General features: G+C 41.2%; 1 protein-coding gene across 1 annotated transcript in view; it reads left to right on the top strand.

The window, feature by feature from the left end:
- The window catches only part of POU2AF2 (POU class 2 homeobox associating factor 2), a 44,184-nt gene that overhangs the window by 26,912 nt on the left and 1,826 nt on the right, over positions 1-15,446 (top strand). The window contains exons 3-4 of the mRNA XM_012470586.2: positions 12,149-12,191; positions 14,933-15,234. Of these exons, the coding sequence (XP_012326009.2) occupies positions 12,149-12,191; positions 14,933-15,234 (345 nt within the window). The remainder of the gene's footprint in view (positions 1-12,148; positions 12,192-14,932; positions 15,235-15,446) is intronic.

The following is a 15,446-nucleotide window of genomic DNA, read 5'->3' on the forward strand; positions in this document are numbered from 1 at the left end:
ACTGTGCCCAGCACACACACACAAAAAAGACCTTTAGGCCAGGCGCAGTGGCTCACACCTGTAATCCCAGAAGTTTGGGAAGCTGAGGTGGGTGGATCATCTAGGGTCAGGAGTTCGAGACCAGCCTGACCAATATGGTGAAACCCCATCTCTACTAAATACAAAAAAAAAAAAAAATAGCCACGTGTGGTAAAGGGCACCTGTAATCCCAGCTGCTAGGGAGGCTGAGGCAGGGGAATTGCTTGAACTTGGGAGGCAGAAGTTGCAGTGAGACAAGATTGTGCCATTACACCCCAGACTGGGCAACAAGAGCAAAACTCCATCTCAAAAACAAACAAAAAAAGACCTTTATAACCTGGCTTCTGCATCTTTCTCCAGCTTCTCTTCAGCTTTCTTGTCCTCACATTTCCTGCCTGCATTTCCAGATATGTGACATGCTGTCCCTCACATTTGAGCCTTTGTTATTCTCTCCAGTAACAATACTCCTCAATTTCACCTAGCCTTCAAAACCAGACTCAGATATCACCTATGTTTTGATGTGCTAAATCACATTCCCTCAAAACAGTAAATCACCCCCCACAACCTTCGTCCCTGCCCCCACCCCCATACCTGCACTAAATCAGGCTAATTGACAATTCAGGCTATGTCACTTGGCAGCTTTGGAACCTTGGACAAGTCCTTCAGAAAAGTCTATTAAGTTTCCAACCAATAAACTAGGGATTATAACTTACAACAATCTATCTCATTGGTTAATGGTGGTAATCTAATGAAATAATGCATGGAAATCATCTCACACTCTGCAGAGTACATAAAGCACCTAGATATTAGTTGTCGCTAAAGATGATCACATAGACACACTAGCATATGTAAAGTGCCTGGCACAGAGTCTGGCGGGAAGTAGGCACCAGGAAATGCTAGTCTTCTCAACTTCAACCCTTATTTCTATTATTGCATTAATTACACATATACTTATGCAGCTGTTTTTGCTATGAAACTGTGTGCTCTCAAGAATACGATCTATGTCTTACTCCTCTTTGCATTTCTGGAAACTACCACAGTCCTGGTGCAGAGTAGGCACAAAATACATTTTAATAGAATGAATGAAATGAAACTTCTGCTCCAGACAAGCCAATTTGCTTATTATTCCCTGAAGAAGAGCTGTGTTTTCCCACCTGGTGTTTGATTCACAAAATTCCTCCTTCCTGGGAGCTTCCTTTCTCCTCTCTGCATCCTCTCAGCTTTCAGCACCCAATTCAAATCCTCCACGCATTGACTTTCCCCTTTTCTGATGCATAGTGGATGCTTATAACTGTAGTTTATATTCATTATAGAGTATTTTTCTTATGATTAACTATATAAGTGGCCTATAAATCAAAACCTGCTTCAAACTTTGCAAAAGTAACAAGGTTTATAATAATATGTTTTGGGGGCCGGGCGCGGTGGCTCACGCCTGTAATCCCAGCACTTTGGGAGGCCAAGGCAGGTGGATCACGAGGTCAGGAGATCGAGACCATCCTGGTCAACATGGTGAAACTCCGTCTCTACTAAAAATATAAAAAATTAGCTGGGCATGGTGGCGCATGCCTGTAATCCCAGCTACTCAGGAGGCTGAGGCAGGAGAACTGCCTGAACCCAAGAGGCGGAGGTTGCGGTGAGCCGAGATCGCGCCATTGCACTCCAGCCTGGGTAACAAGAGCGAAACTCCATCTCAAAAAAAAAATCATAATAATATGTTTGGGATAATTTAGCCAACGCACGAGATTTCACAGCAAGCAAAATGCTCCTGGTTCTACTATATACGTTTCCTATTAACTAAGGTGTTTAATTCTCTACACCCATTTTTTCCCTGGGGAGAGGAAGATGTTCCAACCTAACATCTTTATAACCTGGCTCCTGCATCTTCCTCCAGCTTCTCTTCAGCTTTTTTGTCTTCACATTTCACACAAACACTAGTATCCATTTAAAGGCTAACTGTGTTAACCATCTGGCATTACTTTTCCTTTAATTTCAAAGTTGGAGGAAAATCATATGACCTATGGTGGGCCTAAATGTAGACATTAAAATACGGTGTCCACGTGTCTAATATCATCAGCTCCACCTGCCTCACAGTCACAGAAATGATGACGATGAAAATTTAAACCTATAAAATACTATGAATGCCTCAAAGAGAGATATCACCTATTCACAAGTGGCTATGATCATTATTACTTAAGCATTAGTAGCAATATCTTCAAGTTTGAAGAGACATTTTCTAAACTAAATTTTATCTCTTAGTTTGAATTAGGAAATAAAATTATACAGCAGTATGAAACATGTCATGCTAGTCAGAGATCATTTCCTTAGAACATTTCAATATGTCCTTCAACTAGGTTAGCACCTAAAATTGTTATTATAGGATCATAAAATGACTATAAATGTACTCAAGGGAAACTCCTAATCTTATCACTTTACTACCTTGGTGACCTATTAGTTCAAATTAACTCATTTTCATGGAGGGGCTTTGGGGGCAGCTGTGAGGCTGCCGTGTTAGCTGCAGGAAGTTGCAGGCTGGCAAATTTCATTCAAATATAAACCTCTAAATTTGGCTAGCTGGCATTGCAGGATCCTGTTGTTTGCAGTATGCAAAATAAAAATTATATACCATCTCACTTGGTCAAAAATTATGGGCTCTTCAATATTAATTTCAATACTACTTCTGGAGGATTTGCAGGATAAGAGGCAACTGTGTGAATACAATATACTGAACCAAGAAAGAAATGTAAGATTTCCCTTCACATTGGAAATGACATTAAGTGTGCATGCTGAAGGACCCTGGTTTAGGCCATTCTCTCCCGACCCGTGAAATCTGTAAATGGGATGGAGAAGCAAGTGGCAGTTCTGACATCTTCCCAGTGGCATCCTTCCCAGCCCCATGGAGGCCCTTTAGGAGTCGTCTAGGGTCTGTGATACGAACTGTACAGGTCCATTGTCATTGACTTTTGTGTTTATCTATCAAAATATTTCCCAGGTCACCACAGAGAGGGCAGCACTAATTATAGCTATAAACTGACTAGTCTGATGAGAGGTTTTACATCATGATTGTGGTGGGAGGTCATCAAATTTTGCTAAAATTCATCAAATTGTACCCTGAAATTTTGTGAATTTTATTATATGTAAATTATATCTCAATAAAGCTGACCCTCAAAAGTAGAATGTCACTCAAAGGATTAAGGATGTGTATGTGTCTATGTGTGTGTGTGTGTGTCTATGTGAGAGAGAGAGAGACAGAGAGACACAGGGAAGTATCCCACCTGATCCTCTTTGTGAGCTTTTATATAATTATATGATCACTCTGGATGTTCCTAAGTCTCCATTACACTAAATTTTTTTAAATGAGGATGCTTTTCAATTTTTAATTGCTGAGTTAATAAAAAGCTTGCAAAGCAGACTGTTGTGGTGGTTAAGAAATGGTCTCTGATATCAGAAAGGCCCTTGTCTAATTCCATCCACTATCACCACCACCACAACCAATCCTCTCCTAGAAGGTAAATTAGGTTATTCTCTCTATGCTTCGGTTCCCTCATTGGCAAGATGAGAATAATATTACTTATATTCTGGGTTGGTCTCAAGAATTAAATGAGATGCTACATATAATACAGTTGGCCAAAGCAATGCCTACCAATGTGTTTATGAAATTACTATAAACAAGTGCTTATAAATTACTTCTGTTATAATTTAAATCTCTGCTGTATTAAAACCAAGAAGGTATCTACATCTAGACTCAATATTTACAGATTCAATTATGGTATGGGGGTGAGAAGAGCTCTCCCACAACAGAACTGGATCTTGCATAATACAAATTTTAGTGAGTTGTTGAGCTAGCAGAAAGTAAGAGAAATCTCCAAAGCTAGGGGTAGGGTCAGGAGTTAGCATGAGAGATTGAAAAAGGGTTTGAGCAGAAAGTAAAGCATTGAATGATGAGAAGGTGATCATGCCAAAAAGGCAGGTTTCCTGAGGACAGGTGTCCAATTGGCTTTACATGGCTCTTGACCTGCTACCAAGGTTGGGAAGCTGAACCTTGTACTCCAGGATGAATGTGGGCAACCTGGAAGGCAACTGGCTTCCCATAGATATAAACACAAATCTTTTGGAGGAAAGCAGCCTCAATTCAGGACCCCAAATCTTCACAGATTAAGGTCAACAAAATGTGAGTTTCAATCAAAGATCACCCATGCATAAGAAAACAAACCACTATGAACAAGTCTGCATAATAGACAATAAATTTAAATTCCTGGAACTTTCATATATTAGGATTATTGAATACAAAATACATAATACTTAATACATAACGAGCACTCAACAAGAGGCTATCAAAAATTACCAAATAGATTCAAAAATCAAATGGAATTTATAGAAATGAAAAAATATAAAAATTCAATGTGTGAGTTAAACAACAAATTAACTATAGTTGAAAAAAGAATTAGTGAACTGAAAACACATCTGAAGAAACCTATGCCAATCTCTACCAAAACATAGAACAAAGAATTATGGACACAGAGAAAATAGAGGTTAAGAGATTTTAAGGATAATAGCAAAATGTCTAACGTATATCTAAACAGAGTCCAAGGAGGACAGAACAGTCATAATAAAGACAAGACAACATTTGAAGAGATGATGGGTGCCGTTTTTTTCACAATTTATGAAAGACATGAATCCCTAGATACATGAAGCCTATCCTACATCAAGCAAGAGAAATAAAAAGAAATCTACCTCTAGATAAAGTGAGGTGAACTTGAAGAACCTCCAATGGAGTATTTTGGAAACAGTCAGAAATAAAGAAAAGATCGTCACAAAGAACAACTGTAACACCAAAGCAGACACCTCAACAGCAGTCCTGGAAGCCAAAAGACAGTGAAATGATGTCTTCAAAGTGCTAAGAAAAAAAACTATAAAATTAAAATGGTAAATCCAACAACATTATCTTTCAAGTACAAGGTCAAAAGAAATATTTTCAGATAAATAGAAACTGAAACAGTTTGCTCTCAACACCACTGACACTTAAGGAATTTTCCAGAAAATTACTTCAGAAGAAGGAAATGAACCTAGAAAGAAAGCTTGGGGAAAAAGTAAGCAAAGAAAATGGTAGACATTTGAATCTTAATTCAAATTTGTAAATCTAATACAGAATGACTTAATTAAATGATGATATGTGTGTGTAATTTCCGACATCTTATTAACAAGAAACAAGCTAAAGAAAAGAGAATAGCACACACATAAATTAGAAGAGGGACAATTCTTATCCATCAATTGTAGGTTTAAGACATTGTTTGTAGGTTTTTTTAAATATGCATGATAAAATTGTGAGGATAATCATAAAGAATGAAAATAGAGCATGCCATTTCCATGGCAGGTAGAGGACAAAATCATATAGGAGGCAAAAGTACAAAAAGCTTCATCAAATAATAAATAAAATCAGCTAGACTTTTAATTGTGAAATCTTTGTAGAGTCTTCAGGTATAAAAATTAGGCTGAGGAGACGATACTGTCAGTTCCACAGTAATAATTAAGCCTGAGCAGAAGATGGAGGAGACATCGTAGAAGATGCTGAAGATTGCTGGCAGTGGAGGAGAAAGACAGAAAAACTTTTAAAGCAGAGATGTCAAAAGGTGAAGGGGGCTGTGTCAGCCACAATGTCATAGACTGGGCTCTCTCCCTGCCTGGGGCAGAGGCAGGAGGCAGAGTCATTACAGCTGATGAATAAATGGCTAACATGCTGAGGGCAAACAGGGTAATGATGCTGATGCTCATCAGATTGGGTAGGTGTGCTGTGTCTCACAGGGGCCTTGATCCTGACCCCAGCCTTGGCCAGAGCAGTTTAAGGAAAGCAGGCAGGAAGAGAAGTGGGAGAACAATGGGGCATCTCCGTAGGCAGCACCCAGGACAGCTACCACCCCCTGCCACATCCTAAGTACCCTGGAACGAGGCTGAGGCTGAAGCTAAAAGGTATATGCATTGGCAAGGAAAGACCCAGCCATACCACAGAGCTAGAAACGGGAGGGTAACACTGGGTAACAGGGGCACCTCCAACATGAGACTATGTGGCCAAACACAAGTGCTTCTGTGGTTTAATCACTGCCCCTTTCCTTCTCGTAGAAAGAGACCATTACATGACCAAGAGTTCCCTTCTGCCACTTAAAAGTATTAAAGTATTGGAGAGAGATCCAAGATGGCTGATGATTAGCAGCTCGGGCACGTACCTCCCAGTGAAAGCGCAAAGAACGAGAGGACGCCACACTTTCAGACGAATATTAGTTGCTCACGGACCAGGAGATTCCCAGTGGAGGAGCCCCACGGGTTGCCAGGGCGACTCTTGTGGCCGGCGTGGCGGTTTTGCTGGTGCCTTAGCACGCCAGTTCTTGGTGCAGAGTCCGGAGATTCCCGGGCAGAAAAGCACCATCAATCTTAACACCACTGTTTTGGCCGGTTCAGTGGATTGCTCAGATCTCGGCGCAGGGAATCAACAAGTTGGACGTCAGAGACCCAGTTAGAAAGCCGGTAATTATAAAGACGACAGACGGACAAATATATAATGAAGGGAAGAAACCAGCGTAAAAAGGTAGAGAATACTCAAAATCAGAATGCCTCTCCCTCTACAGGGGATTGCAATTCCTCATCAGTAACGGAACAAGGCTTAATAGATTACACGTGTGTTCCAATAACAGAAGCAGGTTTCAAAACGTGGGTGATAAGAAACTTCTGTGAATTAAAAGAACTTGTTCTAACCCAATGCAAAGAAACTAAGAACCTTGAAAAAAGGTTTGACGAACTGTTAACGAGAATGGACAATTTAGAGAAGAATATAAGTGAATTGATGGAGCTGAAAAACACAACACGAGAACTTCACGAAGCATGCACAAGTTTAAACAGTCGAATTGATCAAGCAGAAGGAAGGATATCAGAAGTCGAGGACCAGCTCAGTGAAATGAAACAAGAAGACAAGAATGCAGAAAAAAGGATGAAAAGGAATGAGCAAAGTCTCCAGGAAATATGGGACTATGTGAAAAGACCTAATTTACGTTTGATAGGTGTACCTGAATGTGATGAAGAGAATGAATCCAAGTTGGAAAATACTCTTCAGGATATCATTCAGGAAAATTTTCCCAACCTGGCAAGGCAGGGTAATATTCAACTCCAGGTAATACAGAGAACACCACAAAGATATTCTTCAAGAAGACCAACCCCAAGGCACATAATCGCCAGATTTATTAGGGTTGAAATGAAGGAGAAAATACTAAGGGCAGCCAGAGAGAAAGGTCAGGTTACCCATAAAGGGAAACCTATCAGACTTACAGCAGATCTCTCAGCAGAAACCCTACAAGCCAGAAAAGAGTGGGGACCAATATTTAACATCCTTAAAGAAAAGAACTTTCAACCCAGAATTTCCTATCCAGCCAAACTAAACTTTATGAGCGAAGGAAAAATTAAATCTTTTGCGAACAAACAAGTACTTAGAGAGTTCACCACCACCAGGCCTGCTTTACAAGAGCTTCTGAAAGAAGCACTATACATATAAAGGAACAACCAATATCAGCCTTTCCAAAAATATATCAAAAAGCAAAGAACTTTAACACAATAAAAAATTTACATCAACTAATGGGCAAAACAGCCAGCTAACATCAAACGCCGGTATTAAACCTATATATATTTTAATTGGATAAAAAGCCAAAACCCATCGGTATGCTGCATCCGGGCCCATCTTACATGCAACAATACACAAAGACTCAGAGAGAAGGAGGAAGATTTACCAATCAAACAGAGAGTAAAAATAAACTAATAAACAAAAAGCAGGAGATGCAATTCTCGCCTCTGATAAACTAGACTTTAAAGCAACAAAGATCAAAAGAGGTGAGGAATGACATTACATAATGGCAAAAGGATCAATGTAACAAGAAGAGCTAACGATTCTATAGATCAACGAGATAGAAAATTAACAAGGATATTCAGAACTTGAACTCAGACCCGGAACAAGTAAACTTAATAAACATTTATAGAACTCTCCACTTCAAATACATAAAACATACATTACCACCTCACAGCTATTCCAAAGGTGACTATATAATTGGAAGTAAATCACTCCTCAGTAATCGCATAGCATTTCATAGGTTTAAATTAAATATTGGTTGGCTGTTTGTTTGTTATCTTCTTCCCTTATTCCTTCCTGACTATATTATTAAGTATAATTATCAGTATAAAAGAGCTTTTCAATACCCATTACTGGATTGCATTCTAGCCTGGGCAAGAAAGCAATACTCCCATTCTCTCTCCCTCTTTCTTTTCCTTTTCCCTCCTCCCCATTCTCTCTCTCTCTTTCTCTTCCTTTTTCCTCCTTCCTATTCTCTCTCTTAAAAAAAAAAAAAGAAGAAAGAAACTGAAGCGCTTCCAAAATAATTCACTGAAGTGTTTTCAATTGAAATGATATTCATGGAAACAGTTTTCTTCTCTACATGAAAACTTCCTTCTGCTCACATGAACCTAAGTACAATGACCCTGAGCTACTGCCTGAAACTGCCCTGTGTGCAGACGCCTCTCTTTCCTCATCTCTATCCCAAGTCTTCTCCTTCAGCTCCTGCCCTCCTGTTTACTGTGTTCACAAAAAAAAAAAAAAAAAAAAAGTATTAAAGTATTAAACAGGAAAACCCATAAATCAAAACATTTGGAGAAATATACCACAGATTTGAAGGAACCAAAAAATGCGTAATGATAATAATAGCTAAGGCATGTATGCTGTTTACTCTGTGGCAGACACTATTCTAAGTGTTTGATATAATGATCTCATTTAATCTTCATGTGCCCAAGATCCCACAGCTAATGAGAGGTAGGGCTGGGATTCAAACGTAGTCACTCTGGTTCCAGAGGTTTTACTCCTAATTACCATGCTGCTTCTGAGTTGTTGGAGGATATTTTGCCTGGAGAAGATGGAATTCAAGGTTGATGCTACAGATTGCGATTGCAAGTTTGCATTCCCCTAAAATTCAAATGTTGAGGTGCTAATCCCCAATGTGATGGCATTTGGAGGAGGGGCCTTTGGGAGGTAATTAGATCTTGCAGATGGAGCTCTCGCTAATGGGATTAGTGTCCTTATAAGAAGGGACACCAGAGAGATGATCCCTCTCTCTCTGTCTCTCTCCCCTTCTCCCTGCCTTGTGTGTGTGTGTGTGTGTGTGTGTGTGTGTATGTGTGTGATGTGAAGACACAGTGAGAAGCCAGCTCTCTGCAAACCAGAAAGAGGGCCTTCACTAAGAACCACACCATGATCTCAGACTTCAAGTCTCCTGAACTGTGAGAAATAAATTTTTGTTGTTTAAGCCACCAAGTCTATGGTATTTGTCATAGGCTTGTCTTCAAATATTTGAAGGGCTGTGTATGTAAGAAGGGTTAAACTTATTCTATAAGGACCAAAGGGATTAGAACTAGGAAAGTGATTCTTTTCAGTCAACTTTGTAATTGGTAGAGGTTCCTAAGGAAGAAATGGGTTTCCTCAGAGGCTAGGCTCTCTGTCACTGGATATTAGATGCACCTGATGTTAGTAATATGGAAAGAATTTAAGCGTTGAATGAGACAGTATAAAATTTCTTCCAGCTCTTGAGGTCTATAGAATTGTGAGAGTCGCTGCAAAAGAGCTCAGATTCAATGAACTTGATGTTGAGAATTCTTAACTTCCATAGAAGCTACATCCTCTCCACTTAACTTTGCTCCAGAGCATCCTGGAGCCATGTTTTGCATTTGTGTATGTTAAGACTCTACATGTCTAGATACTCTTCCTTCAGAAGTCAGCTTAGGCATTGCATCATGCAAGTTGCGTCCCCCACCCCATCCCTAACACCTGCTTAGGTGCTTGCATCACCCCATCTTTCCCTGATCCTGCCACTTTTCACACTACATGAAATATTCTGTTTTGTCATCAGTCACCCCTGTGTTGGTTTCCTAGGGCTGCAGTAACAAGTTACCACAAATGAGATGACTTAAAGCAACAGAAATGTATCATCTCATAGTTCTAGAGGCTAGAAGTCTGAAGTCAAGCCGTCAGCAGGACCATGCTCCCTCTGGAGTCCCTGGGGAGAATCCTTCCTTGCATCTTCTGGCAATTGTGGCCGGCAATTATGGCCAGCAATCCTCAGTGTTCCTTGGCTTAAAGTTGTATCACTCAAACTGCTGGCTTTGTCTTCACATGACCTTGTCCTGTCTGCATCTGTGCCTTTCTGCATCCTTCTCCGCTTCCTATAAGGACATCCTTCTCCTCTTCCTATAAGAAAATTGGTCACACAAGATTTAGGACCCACCCTAATTTAGTATGACCTCACCTTATTTTAAGTAGTTACATCGTTAACAGTCCTATTAGTAAATACTGTTACATTCACAGGTACCAGGGATTAAGGTATCAATACACCTTTTGGTGGCTCATGCCTGAAATCCCAGCAGTATGGGATGCCAAAATGGGTAGATCACCTGAGGTGAGGAGTTCGAGACCAGCCTAGCCAACATGTTGAAACCCATCTCTACTGAAAATGCAAAAATTAGCTGCATATGGTGGCGGGAGCCTATAATTCCAGCTACTCAGGAGACTAAGACAGGAGAATCGCTTGAACCCATGAAGCAGAGGTTGCAGTGAGCCAAGATCATGCCACTGCACTCCAGCCTGGGCAACAGAGTGAGTCTCCATCAAAAAAGAAAAAAGAAAGAAAAAGAAAGAAGGAAAGAAAAGAAAAGAAAAGAAAGAAAGAAAGAAAGAAAGAAAGAAAGAAAGAAAGAAAGAAAGAAAGAGAAAGAAAGAAAGAAGGAAGGAGAAAGAAAGAAAGAAAGAGTCAACCAACCACATTCCCCAGCCTCCCCTGCTCTCTAGCCTGTGGGTTCTTTGAAGATTGTGCCTTCATTCCACATATTTTTCTTACGTCTATTATGAACTACACCTTGTTCTAGGCACTGAGGACACATCACAGTCAAGGTCCCTACACTTGGTGGAGCTTCTTCCTCAACGTGGAGTCAGACAGTAAAAAGTGGCCCTTCAGTGCTGAAGCCAACACTAAGTGCATATAGGTGCGCACATACACGCATACAGGAGGTGCCTCTTAACCACGGTTTCCCTTTCTGAGGTTTCAACTACTCATGGTTAACTGCAGTCTGAACATATTAAATGCAAAATTCCAGAAATAAACAATTCCCAAATTCTTAAATGGCACGCCTTTCTGAGTGGCACGATGAAATTTCATTCAGTCCCACTCTGTGCTGCCTGGGACCTGAATCCTACCTTTGTCCAGCTGATCCACACTGTCTACACCACCTGCCTGTTAGTGTCTCAGTAGCTGACTCATCGATCGGATTACCTGTCACTGTATGACCGTGCTCGTGTTCAAGTCATCCTTATTTTATTTCATAATGGCCCTAAAGCACAGGAGTAGTGATGCTGGCAATTTGGATATGTCAGAGAGAAGCCGGAAAGTACTACCTCTAGATGAAAAAGTAAAGGTTCTCAACTTAATAAGGAAAGAAAAAAAATGTATGCAGAGGTCAGACATTGGTGGAGTAAGAATAAATCTTTTGTCTGTGAAATTGTGAAGAAGGAAAAAGAAATTTATGCTAGTTTTGCTGTTGTACCTTGAACTGCAAAACTGTGGCCACAGTGCATGACAAATTCTTAGGTGAGATGGAAAAGGCATTGAGTTTGTGGGTGGAGGACAAGAACAGAAACGTGTTCTGGGACTGATGACAATCAGGTGTGGTACTACGCTCAGTTTTAGTAACCCACTGGGGAGTCTTGGAACCTAATCCTCAGGCTACTGTATATGCATATATATAGTTACTTAATATATATTTGATGAGGGCATGTTAACTGGAACAGTGGAAAATGAAGGATAAATTATTCCATTTCATGCAGACAGTGTTTTCTGGGATGTTTATCAAAATTTAAAAGTGTGATTTCTCTTTGACCCTTGTAAAAGGACTTTGTTCTATGGTACTTTAATTCTTATCCTCAGTTGACCTGAGGATCAATCCAACTTTCCAAGCAATATTTCTGGATATCATAAAACCAAGCTTATAAGGTGTATTCCTAACTTTTATTAAAATCAAACTTACAACTAACGAAAACACTTGAATTCTGTTTACCTTCCAGGGCAGCGTCAGTTCCTCTCAGTCTCCATTTGTGCAGATGCCAGGTGAGTACTTTAATTCAATAAGCAATTATTCTCTTTGGAATTTAAATCAAGCTGCTGGGCTTTCATGCTTTTATAATGACCTTACATCACTTCCAAAACTCTGCTCCTTTAAAAAGTTTATGTCTAAAATACAAAATCAGCGAAGAATAGAACTCATTCAGTCATTTCTGAATTTAAAATTCATTTTGTCTTGAAAGCAGCCTTTTGATTCCAAGCATTTTGGCCAAAGGCAATAGAAATTATGCCCTCAATACAGTTTTAAAATGTTTAAAGTTCTGAGACCATGATCTGATAGATGAGGCATCTGCTTCCAAACAGAAAGAGGAAAGCAGCCTGAGAACAGGGCAGCGGGGGATGCTGGGGGGGCTGGATGCTCTCCATAGGCAGGCACTTGCTTCAGCATTTTGAATTGATTTCAATGCCTATGTCTCATTAAATACTCCTGTGGGGATGTAAAAGGGGAATTCCTAATAATAGTGTTGGACATTCTCATATAAACACACCCACACAGGCAAAGACAAACTCATCTAGTCTAACTTAGAAGTGTTACAGTTCCTAATAGTTTTATCATCTTCAGAGCTGGGTAAAGGAAAGGAATAAGAGCAATAGAGGATCCCAAATATTTAAATGTCTGTATGTTGTTTCCCAATCATATATACTGTCATTGAAATTTGATTGCATCTCCTGTCTTCTACAGAAAAAAAATTTCTGTAGCTTCTCTTTATCTAAAAATTATTCTTTATCTTTGTATGGAGAAAATACATGCTAAGGGCCAGGAGTGGTGGCTCATGCCTATAATCCTAGCACTTTTGAAGGCCGAGAAATGTGAATCGCCTGAGGTCAGGAGTTCGAGACCAGCCTGGCCAACATGGTGAAACCCGTCTCTATTAAAAATACAAATATTAGCCGGGCATGGTGGCCTGTGCCTGTAGTCCCAGCTACTCAGGAGGCTGAGACAGGAGAATCACTTGAACCTGGGAGGCGGAGATTGCAGTGAGCCCAGATCATGTCTTTGCACTCCAGCCTGGGCAACACAGCAAGACTCCATCAAAAGACAGAAAGGAATGAGGGAAGGAAGGAAGGAAGGAAGGGAGGCAGAAAGGAAGGAAGGAAGACAGAAAGGAAAGAAGACAGGAAGGAAGGAAAGAGCAAGCATGCTAAGAGAGCAGAGGTTTTTTTCCTTCGTGGTTTTGATTTGGAAATTGGGAGTATAGACATGAGAGCCTGAAAACCTTATTTACATATTCTCAACCATAACCACTCTCATAAATATAAATTCATTGTATGAAACAAAACCTTATTTCTTTATATTAAGGTTCAGTTGCACAGATTTTTTCCCAAGGAAGTACGCTTATAATGAAAACCCTAACTGCAGCTTTCAAATGCATGAGCAGGTTAGAAGTTCTAGAATGTGAGATGAAAGTGAAGTGAGTAGGATCATGCTATAGGCTTTGATGAGGAATTTTGATTTCTTCTGGGTGAGTAAATTCACATGCCATTATTGAACACAATGTTATACTACTGGGTTTAAAGAAAATGTATAAGGCCTGAGTTCTGCCACCGTGGGGCTCGCAGGTTGACTGGAAAGACCACTGTGACTCAGGTGAAAGAGGAACGAGCATAATACAAAGTGCCAGGTCCTGTGGAATAGGCTGGAATTCTGTCTATAGAGTCAGAAGCTCAGAAGCAGTCTGCTGTGGTTGGCGGGAGGTAAGGAAGACAGGCACTTGCATCTTCTCCCCAGCTCAGCCTTTTCGTGACCCGTGACCTAAGGGTGTTGGTCTTGGCACTAGATCACACCCACGGCCAGCCAGAACATTAAACCATCAGCTTTATAGACCTCAAGTCTACGCCCTCAAACATGTTGTGAATGATCATGTGTTTTCTGCTACAACTGAGCTACGGGGTCAGAAAATGTTGAGCAAACACATCTTTTTCTTTGGAAACCATTTCACTGGGCTTATCTTAAATGAGGCTCTTATCAGTTTCAGCTGTCCCTCCCTCTCTCCACCAAGGGAAACCTTCTGTGCCAGGCATTGTCTTCCTAAACTTGCAGGGCCCTGGTGAGCTGAGTGAAGGATTCCGTGAGACCACAAGAGGGCAGCAAATAACATGAAACTCCTCAAAGCCTTAAAACCACAGGCCTCTAACATTGGCTTCTGTGTAGCCATCTAATCCTAAAGCAAGTCATTTATTGATGTCTGCCAGGCGTGCGACCCAGTGTAAGGTCAATATGCGAAGAATTAGAAGACAGAGTTCAGCCTGCCTCTGATTTGAGGTGCGGTTATATGTGTTTCCTTACCCAGAGATAGTGATCACAGGTAACAGCCCAGGAGCAGTCTTGTTAACAGTTCTATATACAGGGAGAGGTAGCTCCAATGTTGCGGAAAAGATGCTTCCTTCCTTAAAATGTGAATGCCAAGAGATTCTTTCATTTACCTCTTCCCAGCACAGCGCCGGGCTCATGGAAAGTACTCAGTAAATATGAGTCAATGAACAGATACTGCGCTGTCTAAAATGAACTCATCCCTAAAGGCAGACTGAACTTTTAAAACATATTAGTTATTTGGGCTAATGCAGGAATAATTCGTGCTTTTCAAGATATTTGTCTATTTCCATGTTAGCGTTGGAGTCAGGCACGCGTTAGTCACATAGTTTCCCAGGCAGAGACTCAGCTGCCACGGAGGCCTTGACCGTCCTGGGAGGAACTTTCTGCCCATGTATTTTTCATTTGGCAACAGGTTCTCCAGTCACGTCAGGTTACTACAGTGTCAGAAGATCTTTCTTATCTGACTCAGACTTCCACAACAGTAAACAGTTTTCAAATGACGTCTACACCTCCAGCGTGGGGAAGCCGTTTCCCTGTGAGTCCTCCGCAGGGCAGAGCCACGCGGCCCTCCTGGAGCCCTACTTCTCCCCGGAGCCCTACGGAGACTACCGGCCTCCGGCGCTGACGCCCAACGCGGGCTCCCTGTTCGGCGCCTCGCCTCTGCCTCCGCTCCTGCCGCCGCCCTTCCCTGGAGACCCCAATCACTTGGTATTTGTGAGTATGCAGGGACCTGACTTAGTGGGAGGGAGTAAAAGAAGGGCAGGCTCACCATCTGGCCCAGCCCCTGTGCTTGGCTTCCGGCTTGAAGCCAGGTCTGGCCCACCCTGGAGACCCCTGAGGCTGCTTTGCAGCTGCCTGGAGATGCCAGGACACCCTCCGAGGGAGCTTTGGTCAAGGATCCCTGTTAACCATGACAGCCAGGAGCG

Source organism: Aotus nancymaae, unplaced genomic scaffold (assembly GCF_030222135.1).
Source record: "Aotus nancymaae isolate 86718 unplaced genomic scaffold, 86718_ANA_hifiasm-v0.15.2.pri h1tg000012l, whole genome shotgun sequence".
In the NCBI taxonomy this organism is placed as follows: Eukaryota; Metazoa; Chordata; class Mammalia; order Primates; family Aotidae; genus Aotus; species Aotus nancymaae.